This window comes from Guyanagaster necrorhizus, assembly GCF_019112545.1.
Source record: "Guyanagaster necrorhizus MCA 3950 unplaced genomic scaffold BT62scaffold_14, whole genome shotgun sequence".
In the NCBI taxonomy this organism is placed as follows: Eukaryota; Fungi; Basidiomycota; class Agaricomycetes; order Agaricales; family Physalacriaceae; genus Guyanagaster; species Guyanagaster necrorhizus.
This window is the reverse complement of record NW_025064893.1, coordinates 666,018-692,299: the sequence shown is the minus strand read 5'-3', so window position 1 is coordinate 692,299 and position 26,282 is coordinate 666,018. Positions and strand designations below refer to the sequence as shown.

At 42.7% G+C, this 26,282-nt stretch overlaps 4 protein-coding genes across 4 annotated transcripts; 2 read left to right on the top strand and 2 right to left on the bottom strand.

The window, feature by feature from the left end:
* Nucleotides 1-1,368: 1,368 nt before the first annotated feature.
* BT62DRAFT_166250 (uncharacterized protein) lies at nt 1,369-3,225 on the bottom strand. The gene is made up of 4 exons (XM_043179905.1): nt 3,080-3,225; nt 2,863-3,028; nt 2,447-2,810; nt 1,369-2,395 (listed from the first exon to the last, which is right to left on the bottom strand). The coding sequence occupies exons 1-4, from the start codon at nt 3,132-3,134 to the stop codon at nt 1,466-1,468; spliced, it is 1,515 nt and encodes a 504-aa protein (XP_043039105.1). The 5' UTR covers nt 3,135-3,225; the 3' UTR covers nt 1,369-1,465.
* Nucleotides 3,226-11,470: 8,245 nt separating this feature from the next.
* On the top strand, nt 11,471-13,038 carry BT62DRAFT_920312 (uncharacterized protein; the record flags this gene model as incomplete). The annotated part of the gene is made up of 6 exons (XM_043184214.1): nt 11,471-11,549; nt 11,655-12,373; nt 12,460-12,550; nt 12,709-12,710; nt 12,764-12,904; nt 12,970-13,038. 6 exons carry the CDS (start codon nt 11,471-11,473, stop codon nt 13,036-13,038), a joined length of 1,101 nt encoding a protein of 366 aa, XP_043039104.1.
* A 55-nt stretch (nt 13,039-13,093) lies between these two features.
* Nucleotides 13,094-14,071, top strand: BT62DRAFT_932747 (uncharacterized protein). The gene is given in 2 exon segments (XM_043186410.1): nt 13,094-13,270; nt 13,290-14,071. 2 exon segments carry the CDS (start codon nt 13,109-13,111, stop codon nt 13,842-13,844), a joined length of 717 nt encoding a protein of 238 aa, XP_043039103.1. The 5' UTR covers nt 13,094-13,108; the 3' UTR covers nt 13,845-14,071.
* Nucleotides 13,803-15,505, bottom strand: BT62DRAFT_166114 (DEAD-domain-containing protein). The gene is made up of 5 exons (XM_043179904.1): nt 15,010-15,505; nt 14,782-14,960; nt 14,591-14,731; nt 14,401-14,541; nt 13,803-14,348 (listed from the first exon to the last, which is right to left on the bottom strand). The coding sequence occupies exons 1-5, from the start codon at nt 15,475-15,477 to the stop codon at nt 13,949-13,951; spliced, it is 1,329 nt and encodes a 442-aa protein (XP_043039102.1). The 5' UTR covers nt 15,478-15,505; the 3' UTR covers nt 13,803-13,948.
* Nucleotides 15,506-26,282: the final 10,777 nt, after the last annotated feature.

The following is a 26,282-nucleotide window of genomic DNA, read 5'->3' as shown; positions in this document are numbered from 1 at the left end:
GGTCTTTGTAACCGACACTTACATTCGTGACGAGAGGCATGATGCTGGGTTTCGAGAGTGCCAATAAGATAAGGTCGGATGGTGCGGTTATGTGAGCGACATTGGGGAGTGCGCTCGATGGAAAAGTGACACTGGGGTCCTCAACTGGACATATGTTGCCGATGAGTAGCCGGACAAGGAGGTTATGTCAGGATAAGAATGGGATAAGGTGAGATGGCGACAGCAAAGGACATTGGACCGGCAAGAGGCATTTGAGAAAGGTGCTGTCCAACATCAAGGCCACGTAACGTCAGTCTGGTGATATAGGAGACGTTGAATGGCGCGATAATCCAGTCAAGGAATGGAGCGGGGAACAAGACGTTGATGCTAAGTATCTCAACATCTCCAGACACAACCAGGGGTTGGCACTGAAATGTAGCATCGCTCTCGCCGACGATCAAATCCCTTTCAAAACCAGCAGCTGAGGCTGCGACGGGTCGTGGTCATGTACTGTAAGGCCCGCCAATCCTCATAGCAGCTTTCGAAAAGCAACACCATCTCTCTCCTTCGTGTCCACCACGACAGGTGGTGTAGTCCCTTGCTCCAAGTTCATGTTGATTAACAGAGACTCCAGGCCATAAAATTCTTCACTCAACAGCCCTGGTTCCGAAGTTCAGTACCAGACGAATACGAGTCAACTCCGGAGCTGTCCGGAAATAGAACGCGACCTCGCCCGCCTCACGTTCGAAATCCTGCGAAAAGGTGCACCCTATGTTCTGGATGCTTGGCTTCGTAAAAAATGAAAGGCTGAGTGGCCTTCAATGATGAAAATTGGAAACCACCGAGCACGTTTCCCATGGTGTATACTCTTCTAGATCAGATGGTTAGAGCGGTACTGATGAAGGTACCAAATTTGCCTCTTCGATCCGTCTTTAAGATAAGATAAATGGCGCGGGGCAGAGCCAGCTGGTTGAGTCAACGGCAGAGCCGTCCGAGTGCTATAAGATCTTGATCTTCACTATGATAAGGAGAATTTCATCGGGAAGATCCATGGTAATGGTCGATTGGTCGATTGAAGCCATCTGATCTCAGCGTTAGTTGTAAGATGATGAGGAAACCAAAGGTCACATACTGGTGAAAGACACGATGGTAAGAGGACGATAGCAGATAATGGTTGAAAAAAAGATGGTGGCTCGGGTCCATCAGGATCGGTGTCATTGCTGGTAGAAAGCTGCAGGGCCCTGGTCGTTTTGTGCCGAAATATGAAAGGTCGGTGAAACCCTGTCTAAACATCCTGCATCTAGAAACGCTCCGTGACAGATTAAACCAGAACAGAAAACATTCACAAGGCAAAATACAACAATAATACAAATAATCAAATAAAATATAAATCGTGTCGCATCATGAAGTACACCCCACGCTCCTCCTGGCGAGAACGCATTGAGGCTAGTCGTAACCCCATCTAATAAAATCAGAACCTCTCTGCTCAACTAACTCTTGCTGCATTATTTCTTACATCCCGCCAAAAATCGGCCCATCCGTCCCCGCAGTTTTGGTTTTCATCCTCAATCCATGGAAGTTCCTCCCTTCCTCGCGGTCCAAACGCATCCTTTTGTGCCATGGCAATCCGGTCAAGAGCCTTTATCAATGAGGGAGTGACGGGAACAGCACCCGTTGGAGGTGATGGTGACTCGACAGCTGTACCACGGCTAGAAGACAGTGTCTTCGACGACCGATATCGCTTTATGAACCCGGGACTCCATTCAGCATCGGGCTTCCGCTGACTGACACCCGTAAGGTCCTCTTCATGGTCAGAGTAGTCGGGCACCTCCCCCTCCCCAAGTCCATTGGTCACATTCTTCCGCTTGAGCTGTCCAAGCTTCTGAATTTCCTTGTCGTAGTCAATATCATCTGGCAGCCTGATCTTGGCATCTGTTTCGCTGTCGCCAACCAGCGTTGGCGGCGTGGATGTCGTAGAATGACTTTGCTTCAGCCACGGCCGTCCACCTGTGAGTGGTTTCGCTTTGAGGCCGTCTTCCTCTGAATCTGAGCCGGACTCGAGTTGGTCTAGAGGCCGGAACTTGACAGCTTCTCGATTGCGTTTACACTCGACCATGCGAGCATGAAAACGAGCCCGGTTGTTATTCTTTAAGCGTGCCTTCTTCAAGAACCCCGGGCTTTGATGGAGATCGAATGAGGAATGTTCAGGAGGGGTCTGCCCGCTCTTGTCTGGCTTCAAAGGCAAAGACGAACCAGTCTTGTCATCGTCAGGGAAGACAAGATTCTTGGGAATGACGGGTTTCTCGGTTGAGCCAAAGATGCGATCCCATACAGATGTGAAAGGCTGATACACTCCTGCACGGTCCGCACGATTAGGAAGGTTCGTTGCATAGTCGGCGAGATAGCTATCCCATTTCTTTATAATCTTGTAAGTGTTGTATTCTCTGCTGCCGAGCCTGATACATACCTCATCCGGGCACTCGCCAAATGTCCTCTTCATGAACCAATCTGACAACATTCCTGTGCAGAGGAACAGACAGAATCCTGCACTGAGACCTCTCTCCTCGCTTGTTTCCCATTCTATACTTGCGGTAAGCCACAGACGGTCCCAAACATTAGCCCATGCGGGAATATGAGCCAAGGCCGCGATAGCGACGATGACGCCAAAGGAACCCATGGAAGCAGTAGCAAAGCGAAGAGACGCATGCTGAAATTTGACAAGGGGAAGCAGAGTGAAGAGAGTCACAATGGGGGGGCATATAGACAAAAAGACGATGCGTGTCAGCAGCGAGGGATGAATGATGACAGAAAGAGCGAGGACGAATAGGGCGCTAGTACTCGGCTTCAGACAATCATACCGGAAGAAACTGATGATGGGCTTACCCTCCGGAGATACCGCCGAATGCCAGTGCACAGTACTTCCATCTTCCGGCGAGAAAGGTAGTCAGAAGAGAGGTCAGAAACCAGACGGCAACAAAGGACTTGTATGATAACGCGCTTGAGGATGTTATGGATGGAATCAGCAGTGCCAAGAACGTCGAAAAATGCACTACACGACCACTTCAGTACGGAGAAATCGTGTAATAAGATAGGATGACACACGTCCAAAGGTGTATCCAATGGCTAAGCCACCAATACCGCCTTCCAGAATCCATTTCAACTTCTTTGGTGAATCAAATACGCCTGGCATAGCATCGTATCGAGGCACAAATTGTCGCGTACGGTCGAGGGTTAAAAATGCGCCCGAGAACGTGAGTAAAAGAGAGAGTAAAAGAAGAGGTAATGTATAGGCCAGTAGATATGATGTCGATGGGAGAAGGGTCGTGAGATTGTATTCGTCAGTGCTCGTCATTATCGTTAGTGGTCGTCAGTGATATCGTGAGCGTCGGTGGTGTGTAGGTTATCTCCTGAGGTGCCTTGAGTCGTCGTTGAGGACGCACTACCTCTTCGATGTCGGATGAAGGGGAATGAAAGAGTGTACAGGTATTTACTTGCGGCATCTTCGCCACGCCATGTGTTTCCAAACCCGGACCGGGACATCACTCGCAGTTCGGAGAGCTCAATTAATACTCAAAAAAACAAGCCTACAGCCCATGTCTTCATCACGAATGCCAGACCCTCATACGTAAGTCTAAAAAAATCTATATTATGCATGTAATAGAGCCTTGGAATATACAATATTCAAAGTGTGAGAATGACAAAATGAAGCTGCCACAATTTGCTTCTGGAACCACTGGCAGTGCATGATGAAAGTCAGATTTTGATTATGACCACCACCAAAGGCCCCATAGTTATTATTATGCACAATAGCACACATCCACATGTCCTGCACAGTATCAATACTACAAAAGTTCTCATGTTTAACTAGATCTTCTCTTGTGATGAATTCAGAAAGGATTCTTGTACTGTTCTCACTCTTCATTTCATTTAGGGATCTGCACTATATCTGTATTTACAGAATTATGGGACAGTTGACATGGGTACCATAACCATACTGTATAGGGTTTGTGTATTGACAAAAAAATACAGGTTCAATATGAGTTCACTGAATATAGGTATTTTAGCCTAAAATCTGCTGTGATCTGACAGATACTAAGGTCCTTATTTGTCTACCCAGAATAAAAGAATATTGGAGTCACATGGCATTGACAAAATTATAGTTGACAGATACAGTTATGACTCATACTATCAATGATTTAAGCTCATATAGTTATAGTGATGTGCTCAGTAATGGCTAAGCCACTAAGACAAGCAAAAGAGAAGTGAGCTCTCAGTCACTAAGGCTTAATTACTCTATACACCATCACCAATATTGTTGAGTTCAGGTGTTTCAAGTATAATAGAAGCACTCTGCAGACTCAAATAAATTAAGAACAATTGTATAAAGACTGTTAATTCAATATTAGTTTGCTTTCTAAGATGCAATATTTGCAAGAGTAGTGTGGATAGGACACAATATGCAAATTGAGACTTAACATAATGAGCTACTGTGCTCTGCTTAGCTTAAAATACTCCAAAACCCAATAAATGCCAAAGTCTAATACTAAGTCTCTCAAGCACTTAGGCTTGACTAGCTGCACTTGTAGTCAACTAGTGGTCCTCAAAACTGAAGAACTTGTATTCTGATACTGACACTCTTATTAAGCTGGAACCCAAATTATGCTAAAACCCAAAGTTTAATTAAGAACTCTAATTCTATTCAATACAAGGTGACTTAGCAACAAAGCTACTCAAGTAGAGATTAGACACAAAGCCTTTGATCCAGAGACTAACTACAGTGAGCTAGAAGGTCTAATCATGGGGATGGATCACTTGCATGTGATTCCCTCTCTCTTCTATTCTTTTATACATGAGTAAAAAGTATAGAATCTATAAATAATATGATCTTATTAATATTTTATATTGGCTAGCTCAGAAGCAAGTTCAATTCAACTTAGGAGTATCATCTCAATGTGAAGTTAGTTCTCTAAGTCCAAATTGAACTTAGCATTTCCAGCTGTGGCTGTCAGCTTAGAGCCTCCACTATAGCATTTGAATGGCTAGCTATACAGACTTCAGCTTTGTGAGTATATTGTTTAAAATTCACAAATTTTAGGGCTGGATGTATACACTATGTATCAATGATATAGTTACTTCTAACTGACTAACACTATCAAAGAATAAAAAATCTTATTAAGATCAATCTTTTATTCATCATCTTAAGACATTGATCCATACTATAGAGCAGCACTCTTCTTATAACTAGAGAAGTATCTTTGCAAAACTCTTTAATAAGCTCATAAAGCTTGCTACTAGAATCTTGTTTGTCTTATTAAGAAATATTATTTTCTTTATCCTGAAAAATATAGTTTTCTTTATTCACTCACATTAGACTAAAATTTATATATTTTTACTTCTAAATACACAGAAACTATTCAAAATTTCTTTTAAGTATTTTTATAGAAAAAATAATAAAAATATTTAGAACTTTTCATTATATTTTGCAAATTTTGCATAAAATAGTGAAAACTTTTAAATATTTCTTAAACTCTTTTCAGTAAAAAAAACTATAAATATTTTCTATATATCTGTAGGTAAAAATACATTAACTTTTGTCCAGTGCTATAAAGAAATCATAAAACTATACTTGCATATAAAGCAACCATAGATCTCTGCTTGTAACTAGAGTATTGGTCTTAGCTTGCTTCTAAAGCTTTAAAACCTTTATTAATAAACACCAAAGTTTTTCTCACTCATATATAAAGCAATCCTTTAACCTTTAGCTATTAGAACCAAAAGCAATATTACTTTGACCAGATTATAGCTAAATACCTCACTCTGCAATTAGATAGTCTCATAGTATAGTCTCTCACTTGATACAACTTCTTTTTTTATTGTGAGAAGATATCAAAAAACTCTTTTAGATTTTATATTATTAGCAGAAATAAACTCCTAAAGGTTTTTCTTCACTATCCTTACAGAATGCTTTAGTCACTACACAGAAGTGCATAATTAGCTTTGCATAAACCAGTCTTCAGATTCTATACTGATTAACACTTATCATCAAGAATTTGTATTAACTATCTATAGAAGTCTATAACTTTATCAGCATTAATCAATACAGAATCTGAAGGCTGATTTATGCAAATTTAGTTGTACATTCTTATGCAGTGACTAAAGCATTCTGTGAGAGTAGTGAAAAAAACCAGAAGTAGTTTGATTCTATAAGCAGTATAAAATCTATGAAAGTTCTTTGTTATCTTTTTTCAATAGAGATAGATTATAAAGTAGAGCTGCTTAATTGTAGTGTGAAGTATTTAGCTATAATCTGGTTAAGGTAATATAGTTTTAGTTTTAGTGAGAAACTGTTAAGTGATGACTCTATATGTGAGCAAAGAAAATACTGTTCTTTGTGAAACAAATAAGATTCTAATAGCAAACTTTATTAATCTTATCAAAAGAGTTATACAAGTTGTGAAAAGAATATTGCTCTGCAATATGAGTCAGTGTCCTTAAGATAGTAAAAGATAAGGGATTGGCTTTAATAGAGTTTTTCTATACTTTGAGAATATCAGTTGTTAGAAGTAAAAAAGATCAAAAACTGTTGTATTACAGTTTTTTCAGCAGTTGAAATAAAAGCATTATCAATCAATAGTGAGATGAGATATTCTAGATTAGATTATAGGTAGAAGTCTTCTTAGAGTGTGTATAACTGATAGGTTCTCTCTTTATTGTCTATCCTTGATCTAGATTTTATACTACTTTACACTCAATTCTGCTGTATCAATTCATATACTAGTAAAATTCTTAGTATATTATTATCTTTCTCCTACTGATACTATATAGAGCATAATAAGGTCAATTAGTAATAAGTACTGCATTATTTCAATATTTCAAGCATTCTTCAATACTTCTTATGAGAGTAACCTTCTGCTAATCAAATAAAATAACAGTCTCAGTAATTTATTACTGCAACTGACTTTTGTTTCATAAGATTTCAAAAATAAAAATCATAATATCATAAACTAATTAGATGTAACAGTGATATATAGTCTAAAGTATGATATGTCTAAGAGCTAATAGTAGAGATTCTATGCTGAGAGAAAACAAGAGTGAATATTAGTTAAATAACTTGTTTTTCTTGGTTTAAATTGGATTGAAATAGCAACAGTTTACTTTATAAAAGTCCATCCAAGAGATAGAGACAAAAAATTATACTTAGTATACAGAGCTGGAAGGCTTATCAATAGTAGAAACAAGTGTAGAGTAGTATAAATTTTAGATCAAGGACAGATAATAGATAAGAATCCTACCAGTTATATACACACTCTAATGAGATCTTTATTTATAATTCAATTCATAACACTTTATCTCACTATCGATTGATAATATTTTTTCTTCAACTGCTGAAGAAACTGTAATACAACAGTTTTAGGTGCTTGATCCTTCTTACTTGTCAGATGATGACTAATCCAATATTCTAATTATTTAGCTAATGCCAGAGTCCAATGCTGAAGTTTCAAAAGAAGAAGATAAATAATAATGATAAGATAGAGGGATAAAGCAAGTAGTGGTTGATCTGAGTTGCTAGCATAAAACACTGATCAGAGTGTCACACTAGTAGTCAAAGAAAATAGTTGGTAAATTGAATATTAGCTTGAGACTGGAGTTACAGATAATAAACTACTTCTTAAATACTGTGTTAGAAAGTCTTAGCTTTACAGGCCACTATGGTTCAGTTTATAACATGCTCATTGCATATTCTATGTGGTCTTCAATAGCACAATTCACTGCTCCACTAAAGAGCATCATTGCCTACTATCTATGAGATTATTTTCTTCTGTTTGCTAACAGATACTAAGGCAGCATGCACTTTTTGCATTATGGCAAGCTGCTTGAGTGCTGCAGCAGCAGGTTACTGAGTAAGTGCATAGTTATGCACAGTTCCAGGCAGTCTCAGTGAGGTTCCTGCATATCTGAGAGTGAGAGTCAGCTTGACTAAGTGTTAGAATGTCAGATGCATCAGTGATAAGATAAGATGGTTATAGTTATATAAGATAAAGGTCAAAAATCATGATATTACCCTCTTCTCAAGGCAGTTGTCCTTGACTACTTAGAGTAAATCCAGAAAAAGTTCTTCAGCCTTGTCTTTGCTGTTGATTTCTACTGAAAAGTTGCATATTCAGTCCAATGGATATGGTTAGTCTACAAAGATCCTTCTCTGCCTTCAGCTCTTCATCATTCTTCCAACTGTACAATTTTACAGTTTCAAACAGGTGTCATTTCTTTTCAAAGAGGTCTTTGAGTCATAGTTCATATCCCACTTGTCAAAGAGCACTCTCCTCATCTATTGCTTGATTTAAGTGAGTGGGTTTTGCTTTACTATGCATTTGGTGATGAGTTTTTTGGCATGCAGCAGATCCTTCTCTATGTATCACTGGTTCTCCTCATTGCCATAGCCCTTGAAATATACTAAATCCTCATGGTAGCAATATTATACTCTGTCATTCAGGATTTTGTCAATCTCATATTCTTTCTCACTGTCTACTACTACTGGCCCTGATAGAGAGGGTGCTTCCTGATTCAGGAATTCAGCCTCCCTAAATAGCTTTAAAAGATTTTCATTGAAGACTGGATATACTTTCCAAGTCTTTAGTATCTCCAGTTTATAGGTGCCTTTGCCTATTTTCTATTTGACTATGAAGAGTCCTCTGAACTTGTTGTCCAACTTTTTCATGTTCAACATGATCTTGTTGCTAACTTGATAGTTGTGCAATAGTCTCTTCCTCTTATTGTACTGGCATTTCATAATCTTCACTGCCTTGGTCAAAGACTTTTCAGCTTCCTTCTGGATTTGCTTCATTATAGTCACAAACTCATTTTCTCAGAGTACTTGTCTATTTCTTTATAAGAGGTTCATTCTGGTACTAGTGTTCATTTCTGTTGTAAGATGAAATAGTGAAAACCAAGTAGCACAGTTTTAGTGGTTATTATATGTGAAGCCATTTCATCTAATCATCCTGATGGTGATTAATAAATATGCATAGGTACTTTTTCATTTTCTGATTGACCCACTCTATCTGTTCATCTGACTGAGGGTAATACACTGTTAATAGGTTTCTCATGATTTCAAGTAGTTTGTACAGTTTCTTGATAAACTGTAATATGAACTGAGGATCTCTGTTCAAGATGATTTTGTTTGGCATGCCATGATGCACATATATGATATGAAGTATAATGAGGTTTCACATGCTTTAAGTCCAATCAGGTCTAGTGGAATAGTTCAATCAACTAGCAAGCAGTTGATATAAATAGCTGTATAGGTATAGTCTGAAGTCAAGTATTTCTCTTTCAACAGCTTCAATGTCATGATACTCTCTAGCCTGACTCAGATCCAATAGTAAGAGTTCACACTTGAGAGGTTGTTTTTAAGAGATGAAAAGAGATTTTTTATTTCACAATATTTAGCTACTTATATACTGTGTTATGAGTAAACTAGAGTCATAGAGTTTCACTGACTCATTCTGATAAAGAGTCTATTCATAGCATTCTATCACATTAAGATTCAAGAAGGAGATGAGTGAAAGGTCACATTCTACATCAACTGAAGACTATTTGAGCTGCTAGTTATGTTCTTTGGACTCACAAATTTGCTGGCCACTTTTCAGACAATGATGAATAATCTATTCAGAGATCTCATCACTCAGAGAAAGGTGACTATTTATCTGGATGATATTATGATTTTCTCTAAAGACTTAAAGAACATTGGAAGCTGATGCACTAGATACTCTAGATTTTATGAGAAAATAAATTATGTTTGAAACCAGAAAAATATGAGTTTGAGATCTTAAAAACTGAGTACTTAGGCTTGATAATCTTGGAAGGAAAACTACAGATGAATTTGGTAAAGATCACCAGAAAATAAGAGTGGCTAAGGCCAGCTAAAAAGTGGAAACTACAGTTGTTCCTAGGATTCACCAATTTTTATTGAAGTTTATTGAAGGATACAGCCAAGTAGCATTACCACTCACCCAGTTTACTGGAAAAGTTAAATGAGAATAGAGCAATAAACAGAAGGAAGCATTTCAAGAAATTAAAAAGCACATCACTTCAGACCCTATTGTAGCAATCCCAATCAATGCCAGGAAGTTCTGAGTAGAAGCTGACACATCAGAAAAGGTGCTAGGGGCTATTTTGAGCCAAGAACAGCACAAGCAGTAGAAGTCCATTATATACTTATTGAAAGTGCTGATAGTGACTGAGTGCAACTATGAGATCTATAATAGAGAACTGCTGGCCATCATGAATATGAATGGTGGCACTATCTCATGGGAGTGAAGTATGAGTTTGAAGTCTGAATGAATCTCCAGAATCTCCAGGGAATAGTGCTATTGGAGACCACACCAGATATGCAATGAGCATATTGAAACTGAACTGTAGCAGTCTGTAGAGCCAAGGCTTTCTAGAACAGTATTTAGGAAGTAGTTCATCACTTGTAATCCCAGTCTCAAGCTAATGGCCAATTTACCAACTACTCTCTTTGACTCTTGGTGCAACTTTCTCATTGGTGTTCAACAGTGGTGACTCAGATCTACTGACCACTACTCACATCATCCTCTATCATCATCATCTATCTCATCATCATTTGGTATCAGACCCCAGCATTAGCTAAGTAATTGGAATATTGGATTAGTCATTACCTGACAAGCAAAGCCCTTTACCCTGCCTGACTCTGCCTTCATCACCTCCAGCACTGGTATCCCTATTGCTACTTGCATAATACAGCTTTGTGACCTAGTAAGAGATACAGAAGACTTAAGCTCCCACTGATTGAAAGAATGGTCCTTCCTGCTTGGATCAGCCATTCCTTAGACAAACTTTAAATTCAAATTAGCTAACAATGATATATTTGAAAGGAAGTTCAAAACAGGTGCTGTATGAGATAGGAAACAAGCCTAGGAAGGGGAAGAAGTGTTGGAGGATATCTGTCCATATACCCATATGTTCTTCTTTCAACTTTGTCACCCTTTTCAATTGTCACTTGTCCCTACTTAAGTTACTATATTCCTACTTACTATATACATATACATATGCCACCTGTCTTTTCTCGATTGACTATATAATCCAACTGTAGACATCCATATACCTCAGTTGTTTCACAACCACTGCCCGACTGAGTGTCATACTTATCCTTATCTCATTAAGAAGACATAGTCTAGAACTTTGCACCGGTAGGAGGCAATAAAGGCAGGATACGTCGCGTTATGTTGCTTCAATCCCAGTGAAGTAATCCTCTTCCAGCACGCCGGAGACAAACTATCAGATCCATTCTGTGATTCCCTCGTACGTCACGTTTCAATGGTGTAACGCGCTCGGCTAAGCCGCCGGTTCACCAGGACAATCATTCCAAGACGGAAGCTCCGGACTATCACACAAGTATGGCCCCTGCAATTCGTTTATTGCTTGCTGATCTGCCTCAGTCATTCAAAATCTTATCCAGGACTTCCAGACAATGGCCAGAATGGTCAAGGCGAAGAGCTACAAGTCCAAACGCGAATTTCAGGATGATTTGGACTTGATATGGTTCAATTGTTATACTTACAATGGAGATGTGCTTCTGCTGTAATCTTCTCGTCTTTTCGTGCTGACAGCGCCTTAGAATCATCCCCTACGGCACTGCGTCAATCGGCTTAAAGGTAAGGCAGAGAAGTTGCTGCGAAATATCACAGATCGCAAGGAACGAGCTGACCCTGTAATTCCTGCTGCACTACAGGGTCCCAAAGTGAACGGCATGGTGAACGGACATTCAAGACCCCACATGGTACATCACCAGCCTTCGAGCTCAGGCCCCCTCGCTAAGGCTATTGTCAAGCCTACTGCTGTGCCTTTACAGCGCCGAGATTTACCTTTTGCCGACTCGCCAGCACTGATTCGGACGCAGCATGGTATGTCGCTGTTCGCGAAATTAAACTGCGACTCTCCTCCACGCGACGAACTTCGGGTGTTCGCACCGGACTATCAGAGCGATGATGAAGATCCGATTGAAGTGAAACCAGAGGCGGGAACAGACGAGAAACGCAAGCTGAATGAGCAGATTGCTCGCCCGCGCAAACGTGCACGAGTGGCACCTCAATACCCGATCTTTCTTCCCTCTTCAAGCGATGATATCACGCAGATGTGGTGGATGGCAGCGCAATCTGACCTACTACTTCCTAATGGTCTGCTTAGGGTCCCACAGCCTCGGCCACCCAAATCTCCACTTCCGAAGCGCAAGAAACGACGGAAACGGCCGGACCCTCCAAGGCCGAATCCCAAGTCTTTATTGACACTCATGAACAACAACATACGGACGATGAGAAGAGTGAGGCATGCCATGTCAAGTTCTCGGCACTGGGAGGAACCGGCACCGAGGATAGTGAGTCATCACTGGGAGACCCGCTTGGAGGCATGCTCGTGCCTGACGAAGAGGCAGCCGTAGTGGATGTTGACGGACGGCCGTAGAGTTTGGGGAAGAAGGAAGTGAGAATAGAGGACATCGGCGAAAAGAACAGCACAGATTGTTTGCAGTGGATGAGCAAGAAGGGGTTTCAAGGTACGTCCGTGTCTCGGTTGATGTGGTATGTAGTTCGAGCGTCACTTATCGCAGGCACTTCACAGTCTGCTTTGGATGTGCTTGCTGGAGTTATCTTTTGAACGTTGGACGTACCATCAGATTTTTGTCTGACAAGTATTCAAATACAATGACTGCAGAGGTGAGCACGCAAGTTGTGTCGAGGCATGTACATGTCGCTGAATGATTCTCAAGGAAATCATATTGCATACCTTATTTGAGAGTGGTGTGACGCGAGTCCAAGACGTTGAGCGGTACATTTCTGACGACGTTGGGCGTTATGGATCGCGACTGAATGGTTTAGAGAAGAAGCTTGTTGGGGCGTATCGAGAAGCGGTCAGCACAATTTTCACAGCTTTTTTCTGAATATACTAAATGTTTCTTTTTGACCGCTGTCGAAGCTGTGGAAGACGAGGGCCTATTTGAAGGAGAAGATGAAGACGAGGCTGCTGTCTTGGCTCTATATGTGATTTTCTTCTGCCCTTCGTCCATATCTTATGAAACCTTCTTTCCAGAGGCGACTTTGTGGAATCTTTGGGAATGGATTATCTGAGACTACGCGAGCTCAGTATTGCGGAGGAGTTAGGCATGTCAAGCTTCACTATTCCAAAGCGGCTTCTCAAAGGCAAGAAACGGTCAAGAGGGCCGTTGTCTACTGCGTACGTCCTTTTTTGCCTCGACATTTATGTACTGACTTTCTTCGTCAGTGTCAAACAGTCAGAACAGCCCCGCCCTATCAACCACCACCATCTTTCGTTCCTCTCACCGTGGGCAAAAGTCAACAACCAGATCGGATTGCTCAAAGCCCTTCTATCAAAGTCGTATCACAGCTATGTCAGCCCCACCACCTCCACCACCTCCAACTCTCAACTCGTACCCCCTTCTTACAGACTCCTCAGGTGCTCGAATACCCATACCTGTGCCGTCGCCGCCGCCCCCCAATATTCCACCGCCAGATACCCCGATACCAGACGAAGCACCAACAGCGGCCCAGATGAAGATAGGGCCTCTAGGGCAGATCATCAAAACTGGAGGGGGGACAGCCGCGAAGAAGAAAAAGCCTGCTGGTTCTGCGGCTCTATCAGGTAATACAGCTACAACTGTGGTGGGAGCCGCAGGGAGTACACCAGGAGGAGAGGCTGCTGCGCTAAAGAAGAAGGGAGCTACAGGTGTGGGTACAGGGAACGGGCGCAAGAAGAAGTTACTGGAAGCTGCACAGGTGCAAGCACAGGCACAGGTTCAGATGTTCCCTGGGATGATTGTAGTGCAAGGATGAACGTTGCATGTCGTTAATACAGTGTGCTAGTTTAGAATAAGCCAACAAGGTGTTCATAGCATGGAAGAGTGAAACAAGGGATCTCACTGTAACATAAAAGTATGTCAATGATGACTCTTGTCACGTCGCGCCCGAGTCGAACCACGAAGGAGTGAAACCTCTTCAATGCCCTGATCATCAGTCTCCCCAGCCTGTCGCTTACGTTTGTGACTCTTCTGCTGCTTCCCAGTTTCTCTCAATTCGTTTGCCGCGACTCGTCCTGCTTCATCGACGGTAGAGTGCATAGCGATTACATCCTCCTTGTCTGTAGGCCATTCTTCAAGTTTTTTCTCCAACACACATTCCAGCCGCTGCAGTAGTTCGACGTCGTACTGAGTGACGATCAGGATAGCTTTTCCGGCACGACCTGCACGTGCTGTTCGCCCGACACGATGAATGTAATCCTTAGAATGTCCAGGCACGTCGAAGTTGATGACGAGATCCACGAGTGGAATATCCAGACCACTTGTAAGCCGAGTAAGTTTTGAGTTGTGCCTAAGCAAATAAATGGACGAACCGACTTGCGACATCTGTCGCTACCAAAATCTTTTTATCACCGCTGCGAAATTTCGCTAAAGCCCCCATACGTTGACTTCGGGTAAGATCACCGTGAAGAGGGACCGCATCGAAGTTAAGCGTGCGTAGAATGATGCTGAGACTACAGCAAGTGAATACTTCATATTAGACTTAAGACTCCGAAAACATACCGCTTTGCGTCGTGGACGGTGCGCACGAAGACAATCATTGAGTTGCTCAACAACGAATTTACTAGATAAACAAGTAGTGCCTCCTTATGAATGAGGGGATAAAGTACGTAGTATTGTAGAAGGGTGGGGACCGTGTGATGTCTAGAAGCAACCGTTAGGTGGTGCACACCATTAAGACTAAAAGTACGCACGATGACGCAGTCTCTATACGCTCTGGGTTTGTTAGACTGGCGCGCTGTAACTTCGAGACTTTGGTTGTCATTGTCGCGGAAAAGAGGTATGTTGTTCGTTGCTTTGGCATAGCTTTGAGTACATCATCCAAATGTGTACCAAAGTCTAGATCTAATAACCGATCAGCTTCATCAAGGACCTGAAGAACGATGGTTATTAGGTGAATGTTGCTCCAGACGAAAACTGACCAAGAACTTGATAGCACGCAAACTAAACCCTTTTGTGTTTCTGAGATGGTCTGCAATCCGGCCAGGAGTGGCAACAAGAATATGAGGTCGTTTGGCAAGCGCCACAGCCTGTGCAACTCGGTCCATATCTCCACCGACGATAACAGCGCACCGGACACCCATACCGGCCCCAAGAGCTTCAAATTGAGTTGCAATTTGATGCGCTAATTCATGTGTGGGGGATAGTATGCATGCAAAAAGACCTTGGGGTGCATCCCAGAGTTTCTGTAGGATTGGAATGGCAAACGCAGCTGTTTTACCAGAACCAGTGGGAGCAAGACCGATGATGTCTCTCCCCTCAAGGGCAGGAGGTATGCACTGCTGCTGTATTTGGGTAGGTTCCTTGTATCCGAGTTTTTCGACAGCATCGAGGAGGGGTTTACTGAGTCCAAGCGATTCGAATGTCGCTGTAGATTCTGTTTCCGTCATGATAGTTGTCCCCAAGTGAAAAGGCTCGGCATATGCCGAATGCCCGGTGGGTTTACTAAAAGGGCCAGAACACGATTTAACGCCGGTTCTGCTGGTTCCCACGGTACTTATCCGCCATGCCCATACTGGGTAGGCAGGTTCCACACATTCAATAAATTCTGTTGAGACCGTTTCTTCATGACCCCTCAAAATTCTTAGGTATATAAATTGAATATATCACAGTTAACCATGTATTAATGACTAAAAGTGATATGAGAATGACATTATTCCTGCCAAAGTTATCTGCCATCAACTTCATAGTGATCTGCTATCATTCTGAATTTTGCCTGCATAACCATTCTTCCTGTTGCTCCCTACATGTTGAACAGACTCTGTGCACACAGTGAATAGTTGTTGAAATAGATTTTGAGGACCATCATATATAAATGGCATAACTGAGTCCTATACTGTTATATGCATGCCGCCGGCCTCCATGTCACCTCAACCAACCGTGAATCCAATCACACCACCCACTGGACTCTGACCGCTTCCCATTACCTACTAATTTCATTTCACCAGTATCATTTCACATCTGTATTTCACATTGTAATATCTAGACCCTGAACTCGGTAATGAATACTGACACTGGAACCCAATGGAACCTGACTTGGAATTAGCTACCATTAGTATATAAAGCCATGTACATCATCATAGCTACTCAGTTCGAATATCAACTTGGATAAGCCATCTACACTTCGTACTCACCCCTCTCTATCTCATCCATCGGATTCCGCTCCAAAGGATACTCCTGTTCACTTCTCTGACAGAACTCCGTTCTGTCCATCCAGATTCTTGGGCTCTGACTCAAGGGTGACATTGCCAATAGCTTCGTCAATGCCCATGCACTCCGCCAGACTCTGCATGTGCACTCAAGCCCACTCGATTGGCATGTTCCTAACAGTATATTCGAACTCAAACCCTTGAGTCGAAAATTTTATCATGTCCACCACATTTACCGAACCCACAGAGACCGATCCTGAACAAAGGCAGCCCACCCATCCAAACATGTTTTCCATGGAAGACATTCTGGCATCTGCCTCAAAGGAACAACCAGGCCTGTTTGGATCAGCCTCCAGTGGGGGACAACCTTCCCATAGGGAAACCTACAATCACTCTAGCTTCACTGCCCATCAACCTAATTATGATGATTCCCCTAACCCTTTCGATGCCACCAGCATTCCAACCAATGGGGCCTGGCGGGCCAGCCTGATGTATGGCACCCGAACCGACCCCCCAATAGACCCCTTATCTCTGGGCAACAACCATGGGAATCCAGACAGCCCAGACTCAGAGGGCAGAGATGAAGACACCCCTACTCATACTCCCATCTGACAGGAACTGGCTGGCAATCCACCAAACCCTTTCCCAGGTGGTCCAGGAGGTCCAGGGGGACCAGGAGGACCAGGTGGTCCCAATGGCCCAGGCAGCGCTAACGGCCCCACAGGAAGTAACAATCCAAACCAGCAGGACATGTTCCTAGAATTCATGAACCTGTTACGAGGAGTCTCCGCCTCCTTCAACAACCCTAAACCAGCTACTGTCCATACCAAGGTCAAGGAACCAGAACCATTTGATGGCTCTGACCCTTGCAAACTGAAGGCCTTCATTGTCTCCCTTCAGTTGAACTTCAATGACAGACCTACCGTGTTTGCAACGGATGCTAACAAAGTTAACTATGCCATTTCATTCCTGGCTGGCACCGTGCTCAACTGGTTCAAACCAGACATTCTTAACTCCAATCTGCAGAATCCACCAGCCTGGCAATTCTCCTATGCAGCCTTCTTAGATAAGCTTCATAGCAACTTCGGCCCCTTTGATGCTATCAGGGATGCTGAAGATGCATTAGAACACCTTTGGATGTGCGATGGTGATCGGATCATGAAGTATATGGTCCAATTCAACCAGTACACTTCACAAATTGGGTATGGAGATAACTCCCTCCACCATGCTTTTTACTGTGGCCTCTGCACTCATATCAAGGATGACATGGCACACCATGGGAAGCTAAACAACCTTCATGATATGCGCTTCTTTGCCCAAGAACTTGATGCTCGCTACTGGACCCGGAAGATCGAAATTGCCCATGAAAACCGGGACAATAAATTCCCCAACCTCAAATCCAAGGGGTCTAACACTTCTTCCTCAGACTCCAGCTCCACACCAAAATCTACCACCCCTAAGCCTTATGCCGACAAGCTAGGCAAAGATGGCTGCCTTACCCAGGAAGAAAAAGACTGCTGGTGCCAGAACAACCTTTGCATGTTCTGTGGAGCCAAACACAAGACCGAGGACTGCAACAAGCGGAAGGCAGCAGCCTCTGCCAAGGGGTGTGCAGCAGAGGTCGACACTGCTCCCATGGAACCGGCCTCGACAGAGTCGGAAAACTAGGAAGCAACCCTGTTCCCTCTATGCAAGTTCAGGGTTGTGTCGACTATATTCACACACTGGAGGTCATCACTCTCAATGTAACATCCCTTTCCAATCACTCCTTCCACATCCCCCTCTCAGCAGAATTGCCGACTACTACAGAACCTGATGGTTCCCCAACTTGTATCATCCTACATTTTCTTGCCCTTATTGATTCTGGCTCTAGCCACTGCTTTGTTGACATTAAGTATGTAGCTGCCAATGAAATCCCCATTAAAACCATCCTCATCTGTTTCCCATCTGGAGACACCTTCCCCATCAACTTCTATATCACTTTTCTGGATTCGTCTTGCAATCTTGTCCTAGGATACAACTGGCTCTCCTGCTATAATCTACTGATTGACTGGGCTGAGAACAGTATCATTTTCCACTCAAGCTACCAGGATCCCACTCCAACCAATTCCGCGGCCTCCACTGCATCCCAGGGACTTCCATGCCCACAGGACAACAGTCCACCCCTCTCTGAGCCTTCCAGCTCAAATCCAAGACTTCCATGTCCACCAGACTCCACCAGTCCAACTCCTGGGGCTTCACCCTATTCCAAATCAACTCTGGGTAACCAGCAGACTCTGTTCCCATACAAACCCATCTACTCCTATCCTCCCTCAGAGTCTTTTACTACGAAAGCACATCCAAAGATCTCCATCATATCTGCTGCTGCATTTGTCCGAGCCAGTGCAGAAGAAGACGCTCAGCAGTTCACACTGCAGCCTTCCTTACCTAATATTGGAGCCAAAGCTGCATCTGCAGAACCAGCAGATCTTTCACCAGTGCCAGTAGAGTACCACAATTTTGCAGACATCTTCAGCGATACTCTCTCTGAAAAACTACCCAAACACAGGCCATACGACCTCAAAATCAACCTTAAGGAAGGAACCTCTCCACCGCTTGGACTCATTTATTCTCTCTCAGAATCTGAACTCAAGGCCCTACGAGAGTTTATTGATGATAATCTGTGCAATGGGTTCATTACTCTGTCCTGCTCTCTACACAGGGCTCTAGTTTTATTTGTCAAGAAAAAGACCAGTGAACTCTGACTTTGTGTTGACTACTGTGGCCTAAACAAAATCTCCAAGAAGGATCGCTACCCTCTTCCCCTCATTTCTGATCTCCTCAACTCCGCCTGCTCCACATGCATCTACACCAAGCTCGACCTTCGGCATGCCTACCATCTTGTTTGCATAGCTAAGGGGGATAAATGGAAAACAGCCTTCTGGACCCATTACGGTTCCTTCGAATGGCACATCATGCCTTTTGGCCTCACAAATGCTCCAGTGGCATTCCAACAATTTGTGAATGATATATTCTCTGACATGCTCGACATATCAGTAGTAGTCTACCTCGATGACATCCTCATATATTCTGACAACCTGGAAGACCACCAGAAACATGTTCGTGAGGTCCTATGCAGGCTTAGAGCTAATGGACTCTATTGCAAAGGTTCCAAATGCGAATTCAACTGGGATTCTGTGGAATATCTAGGCTACATCCTATCACCTAAAGGACTTCGCATGTCTGAAGAAAAAGTCAAGGCCATTGTCGACTGGCCAGTGCTGCGAAAAGTCAAGGACATCCAATCTTTTCTCAGCTTTGCCAACTTCTACTGTCACTTCATACACGAATATAGCGATATCATCCTCCCCCTTACACGACTCACCTGCAAGGGAACCCCATGGAAATTTGATGACAAATGCTTGGCTGCCTTCAATGAGTTGAAACAGGCCTTTACACATGCCCTCATCCTTACCCACTGGGTCTCCTCCGATCAAAAGATAGTGGTGGAAACCGATGCCTCCGACTATGCAATTGCAGCTATCCTCTTCATCTATCTTGAAGATGGTGAAATTCACCCCATTGCTTTCCGCTCCCGGAGCCTCCACAATGCTGAACTCAACTATGACATCCATGACAAAGAGCTTCTAGCCATTTTTGAAGCCTTTAAACATTGGCGGCACTATCTCGAAGGCTTCGTGGACTCCATCGATGTTGTAACAGACCACAAGAACCTTGAATACTTCGCCACCACTAAGATTCTAACCTGCTGACAGGTCCGCTGGTCTGAATACCTATCCCAGTTCAACCTAGTAATCCGGTTCCACCCTGGAAAACTTGGTGGGAAACCGGATGCGCTCACTAGACAATGGGATGTCTACCCTAAAGAGAGGGATAGCCAATATACTCAAATCAACCTGCACAATTTCCAACCTGTGTTCACCCAAGAACAACTCTCTGCATCACTCCGAGCAACCTATCTCGAAGGCTCCACCCTATGGGCTAGTGCCATCATGGATATCGACAAACTCCACACCGATATCAGACAAGCACAATTCTCTGATGCTATGTCCTCCGATGGCCTCTGCCAGGCCAAGGCCGCTTCCGAATCCTCTCCCTCTCAATGGTCCATTGACGAATCCAACATCCTTCGCTTCGAAGGCCGCATCCACGTCCCAGACTTCAACGATCTCCATCTCTGTATACTACAGAATAATCATGACCACATCTTGGCAGGTCACTTTGGTCAAAACCGGACATTAGAACTAGTCCAGCGGAACTACACCTGGCCAAAGATGCATGAATATGTCTGACACTATGTTAAGTCCTGCACAATTTGTGGGTGCAACAAGGCACCCAGACACCACCCCTATGGGTTACTGAAATCTCTGCCAGTTCCCGAATGGCCATGGGATTCTATTTCCATGGACTTCATTGAACAACTACTAGACTCCAACGGATTCACCGCCATCTTAGTAGTCATAGACTGAGCTAGCAAGCAAGCCATCTTCATTCCCACTCATGACACCATCAACTCCATGGAGCTTGCCCAACTTTTCCTTATCCATGTATTCTCCAAACATGGGGTATCCAGTCACATTACATCTGACTGTGGCTCTGAATTCGTCTCCCAATTTACTCACACCTTAGCCATGGCCCTTGACATGAAACTCCACCTTACCTCTGGTTATCATCCAGAGGCTGACAGCCAAACTGAACGAGCAAACCAAACTCTGAAACAATACATCCACATTTACTGCTCCTACCAGCAGGACAACTGGGACACCCTCTTACCCATTGCTGAATTCGCCTACAATAATGCCCCTAACATGTCCACTGGAATTTCTCCATTCTTTGCTAACAAGGGTTACCACCCCAACATCACCGTTCACCCTGAAAGGGATATCGCCTCCACCCGGGCCCAAGATTTCATGGTCAACCTTGATGAACTCCATTAATTACTGAAGAATGAAATTTCTGAAGCCCAGTCTTGCTACAAGACCCAAGCAGACAAGCACTGGATTCTGGCACCTCTGTTCACAGTGGGAGACAAGGTCTACCTCAGCTCCAAACATATCAAAACCACCTGCCCAACCAGAAAATTCTTGGAGAAATACCTTGGTCCTTTCGAAATTATAGCCCAACCTGATACCCACTCCTTTACCCTGAGGCTTCCGCCAGACCTCTGGTCCATTCACCCCATCTTTCATGTGTCACAATTGGAACTCATAGAAGAAAACACCATTCCTAACTGAATCCAACCACCACCACCTCCAGTTGAAGTTGATGGAGAAGAACATTTCGAAATAGCCTAAATCCTCAACTCTAAACTGGACCGCCGGTTCCACTGCCCACTGCTGTACAAAATCCAGTGGCTAGGATACGAAGGTACCAACAAAGAATTTGCTTGGTTACCAGCCTCTGAGTTCTCCGCTGATGAATTTATTGAAGAATTCCACCACTGATACCCAGACAAACTAGGATCCTTGTCTAAAGTTATTCAAACATCCCATTCCTAATACAGTGCTACTCTGAACACCACCATCACCTCACCTTACCATTTCAATTCTAACCACTAATTACCACTGATTGATCACCCTTCCTACACTTTCAAAGTCAAAAATTTTTTGTATTTACATTTTTTTTTCCACCACCAACATCTGACACTCTTTTCTATATACATTTTGTACAAAATATTTACAAAGAAGCAGAATCTGACAGGCCTGCACCAGAACCCGAACTCTCCCCCTGCTCCTTCAACTCCTCTATATCCTCATCCAGCCTCTTCAACATCGCCTCCTGAAGATCCTCCACCTCCTGATCCCTCTCATCCTTGAAAATCAGCCGGATCTTCTTCCAGGCCTCCACCTCAGACTCCGAAAACAGCTCTAAAGGAGACGACATATCATCAGAACTGTAGTCGTCTTGAAGACCTGCCACAGTATCATGAACATCCGCCACCTCATCCGCCAACTCATCCATGCAATGCATCAACTTGCGTATCAATTGTGAAAGTTGGTGGAGACTGGTGGAGACCTCCACACTGCTGATCACCTCGCTCATGGTGACCCCCTTGTTGAATGAACAGGCAGTTTTCTTGATCTTGCAGCAAGAGCAAGTCCACCCTCGACCGGCGCCTTCGGTTACCAGGCATGCATAACACTGGGCACCATCTTGACAACAGTGCACACAACTCTCTAAAAACAAAAAAGCTAAGTTGAGCCATGAAAGAAAACCAAGACACTTACTTTCACCATCTAACAATTCCTTGCCCCCCGCTGGTCCCACCACTTCCAACTTTGCCCGCTTTTTGGGGCTAACAACCACCTCTGTCCCACTGCCATCCACTACACTCCTCGATCTGAACTTACGTTTACAGCCTTTCTCTGCCAAACCCACTGCCCTTCTCTTCCCCTCCCACACCCTCTTCCTCCCCTCCAGAGTCTCCTCGGATTCCTCAGACTCATCATCCCCCTCAGTTCCCTTGTCCTGTTCATCAATGGATTCTAGAGGCATAGAGCGAGTCACCTTCTTGAAGCAAAGACCGAGGCCAGGACCAAACTGTTCTGCCAACACTTGATGCAGCCGAAAATCAATGGCCTCCATGGGAGTCATTTGCAACCTATCCTCCACAACCATCCCCTCTGGCTCTACCTCCTCAGCCTCAGCCCTCGCTGCTGACTCCGCGGCCTCCCTCTCCTCAGCTTCCCTCTGAGCCACCTCTTTCAACGCCTCCTCTGCCTCCTTAGCCTGCCTCTCTGCAGCCTGCCGAACCTCCTCCCTCTTTCTCTCCAACTCCTTCTTCTGCTCCTTTTTCCATGTCTCCCAGGCCACATGGTCTGCCCAGACCCTTTCCTCCCACTCCCACTTCCCTTGCCATTCCAAATGGCTCTCTACGGCCTCCACATATTCTTCCTCTGCGGTTCGCCATTCCAGATGAAACAATTCCTTGGCCTCTTCAGGGCCATTGAGGGTGGATCCCCTCACCAAAGGCTCGGGAGTGCATGAGCGATAATACATGGCGAGCGATGACATAGGCGAAGATGGTGGTTTCAGATCAAGCTGAAAAAACTCCCATGGCCACCAACAATCTTTCATGTGGCTCCACCAGCCATTGGGATCTGCGCTCTTGAGGGCAAGAACGCTAAGAGGGGGATACTGTTACGTGCATGCCACCAGCCTCCATGTCACCTCAACCAACCACGAATCCAATCACATCACCCACCAGACTCCAACCACTTCCCATTACCTACTAATTTCATTTCACTAGTATCATTTCACATCTGTATTTCACATTGTAATATCTAGACCCCGAACTCGGTAATGAATACCAACACCAGAACCCAATGGAACCTGACTTGGAATTAGCTACCATTAGTATATAAAGCCATGTACATCATCGTAGCTACTCAGTTCGAATATCAACTTGGATAAGCTATCTACACTTCATACTCACCCCTCCCTATCTCATCCGTCAGATTCCGCTCCGAAGGATACTCCTGTTCACTTCTCTGACAGAACTCCATTCTGTCCATCCAGATTCTTGGGCTCTGACTCAAGAGTGACGTTGCTAATAGCTTCGTCAACACCCACGCACTCTGCCAGACTCTGTGCGTGCACTCAAGCCCACTCAATTGGCACGTTCCTAACATATACTAAGATTGAGCATATTATTATGCAACTCTCTGGAGTGGAACATCAGAACTTTGGATTGAAAAGTTTGAAAGGTGATATCCAAGTTTGATGTTGAGTGTGATCTGATATATCACTCATTCTGGTCTTACCACTTCTTTTTTAAATAGTTCTCTTCTAGCTTGATTTTGATAAAGATCTCTATATTTCAGAGGATATAGAATATTTTTCCAATAGAGATCATTGTATCCTGAAGGTAATCTTCATCCATTCTGACTTGAAGCAGCCCTTGATCCTCCTGTTCATCCTAGCATAACACTATCATCAAATAAAAAGATCTCTGCTACTGCTAAAAACTTAATATATTTATTTCTCCTGTATTTCCAATCTTTTATCTGTCCTTTCTTCTATTTTCAAAGTCAAGAAGGTTCTGCAACCTACAATGATCAGGAAAATAGAGCCTTCCAAGAAAGCCTGATGTTAGACTAAGCACTAGTACTGATGAATACAAATGAGTATATTATAGGTATAATAAGTATGAAGTCCAGAATAAAAATAAATATAGGCTACTAATCTTCTTAGATCTTGAACAATTGATAAGAAGGACTGAGGAGAAGAAAGGAAGAAAAAGCAATCTAAATATTAAGTCTATAGTCATATGACTATAATATGATTGAGATTGATATTATTGACATTATCACTATTCTCTATCTGAATAAGTCCTTGGTATTCTTGTACCTCCTAATACACCTCTATTCAGATGGCTCTAATCTAAAAACAAGTAGTGCTTTATATGTAATTGTTCTGAGAGGAGTTTTGTTAGTATATCCATAGTTATTTCAAGAGTAGAAATACAGTGTATTAAGAAGTTATCAGTGTATAGATATTTGAAGATAAAGTGATAACAGATATTGATATATTTCATCTTATTTGCAATATTAGAATTTTGCCAGAAAGTTCTAGAAGAGGCAGTCCAGCATTATGCCAAGAGTTGATAAGTTAGTTCAAGAGAAAAAAAAAGTTGTAGTATATTTTAGATATAAGTATAAAGTAGTATAAATATGAGCTCTATAGGAGCCATATAAATAATAAGTTTATAATCTCTGGTCTTATCAGCTTGAAGTCTACTCTAACCTGAATTTCCAATAGTCAAGCTATAAGAGATAGTGACTTCTAACAATATTTAGTTATCAAATCCAATAGAGAATAGTCATGAGATTGGAAATTCTTCAAGATACAGAAACATTCATATCTATAGTAGCTCTTTGAAAACATGAGTCAGACCTATATACTCAGATTCTATTGATGATAATGATACTGATTTCTGTTTTGTTAAAGATTAAGCAATAAGATCACTAAATAAATCTTTATTATAACTATCTTATTTTATTGAGCATATCACTGACACATTCAACACTCTGACAGTATATCTTTAGACATGCAGGAACCTCACTGAAACTATCAGAAGCCATATATGACAAATATATAATGCACACTTACTCAGGTGATGTACTGCCTATATACTGATATAATATGGGAAATGCCCACTATAATAGCAGTACATAGAAGCAGTCTCAGAGTGATCTTATAGATGAGTAATAGATGCACTGAAGAAACATGAAAGCCTTATAGTAGAACAGCAGCACTAGATAACAGTGCAGAACTGACTTCATAGATGACAGACAGCAGTGCTTTATGCAGGAGCAGGTAATTATGCTATTGAAAACTGCTAGAGACTTGCATAAAACAGCCTACACTAGAACCATACTGACACTATAGGAGCTCCATCAATGCTAACTTTGTCAAAATGCACAATCTTCAGATGTAAAAGATCACAAGGCCCATACCAGTTTATAATGCAGATGGAATGTTCAATGCAGGAGATATTATCTCAGAGTATTGCAAGATGTAAATGACCATCAGAAATCATGTTGAACAAATTGACCTAGTAGTAATATGGTTACACCAGAAAGTGATGTTTTTAGAGCATGACTGGCTCTACAAGCATAATCTATAAATCAACTGAAAAAGTAGAGACATTGTCTTTAATGCCTGTAGCTGCATCTGACAAACATAAACTCATCCAGTGATGAGCCTCTAGGCTCTATATACTCAGAATTCATGGATTTTATGCAATATCTATTATTACCATCTACTAGCTGAGCTCTCAGCAAACCAATAATTTCAAGCATGGTAATACTAGTTTTATATCACAGAAACCACTCTTTCAGCATTTTAATATTCTTCCTATACTATATATACTATAATTACTGCATTCTATTATGGCAAGATATGGATAATTGACTCTTATTCTGACTTGGCAGTTACTGCATCACTATACATCAAGAAGTTGACATGCCTACAATCATTTAATTATATGATGTAGTTTCTGTAGAACATCATCTAGTCACCAAAATTCTGTCCACAGTGACAAG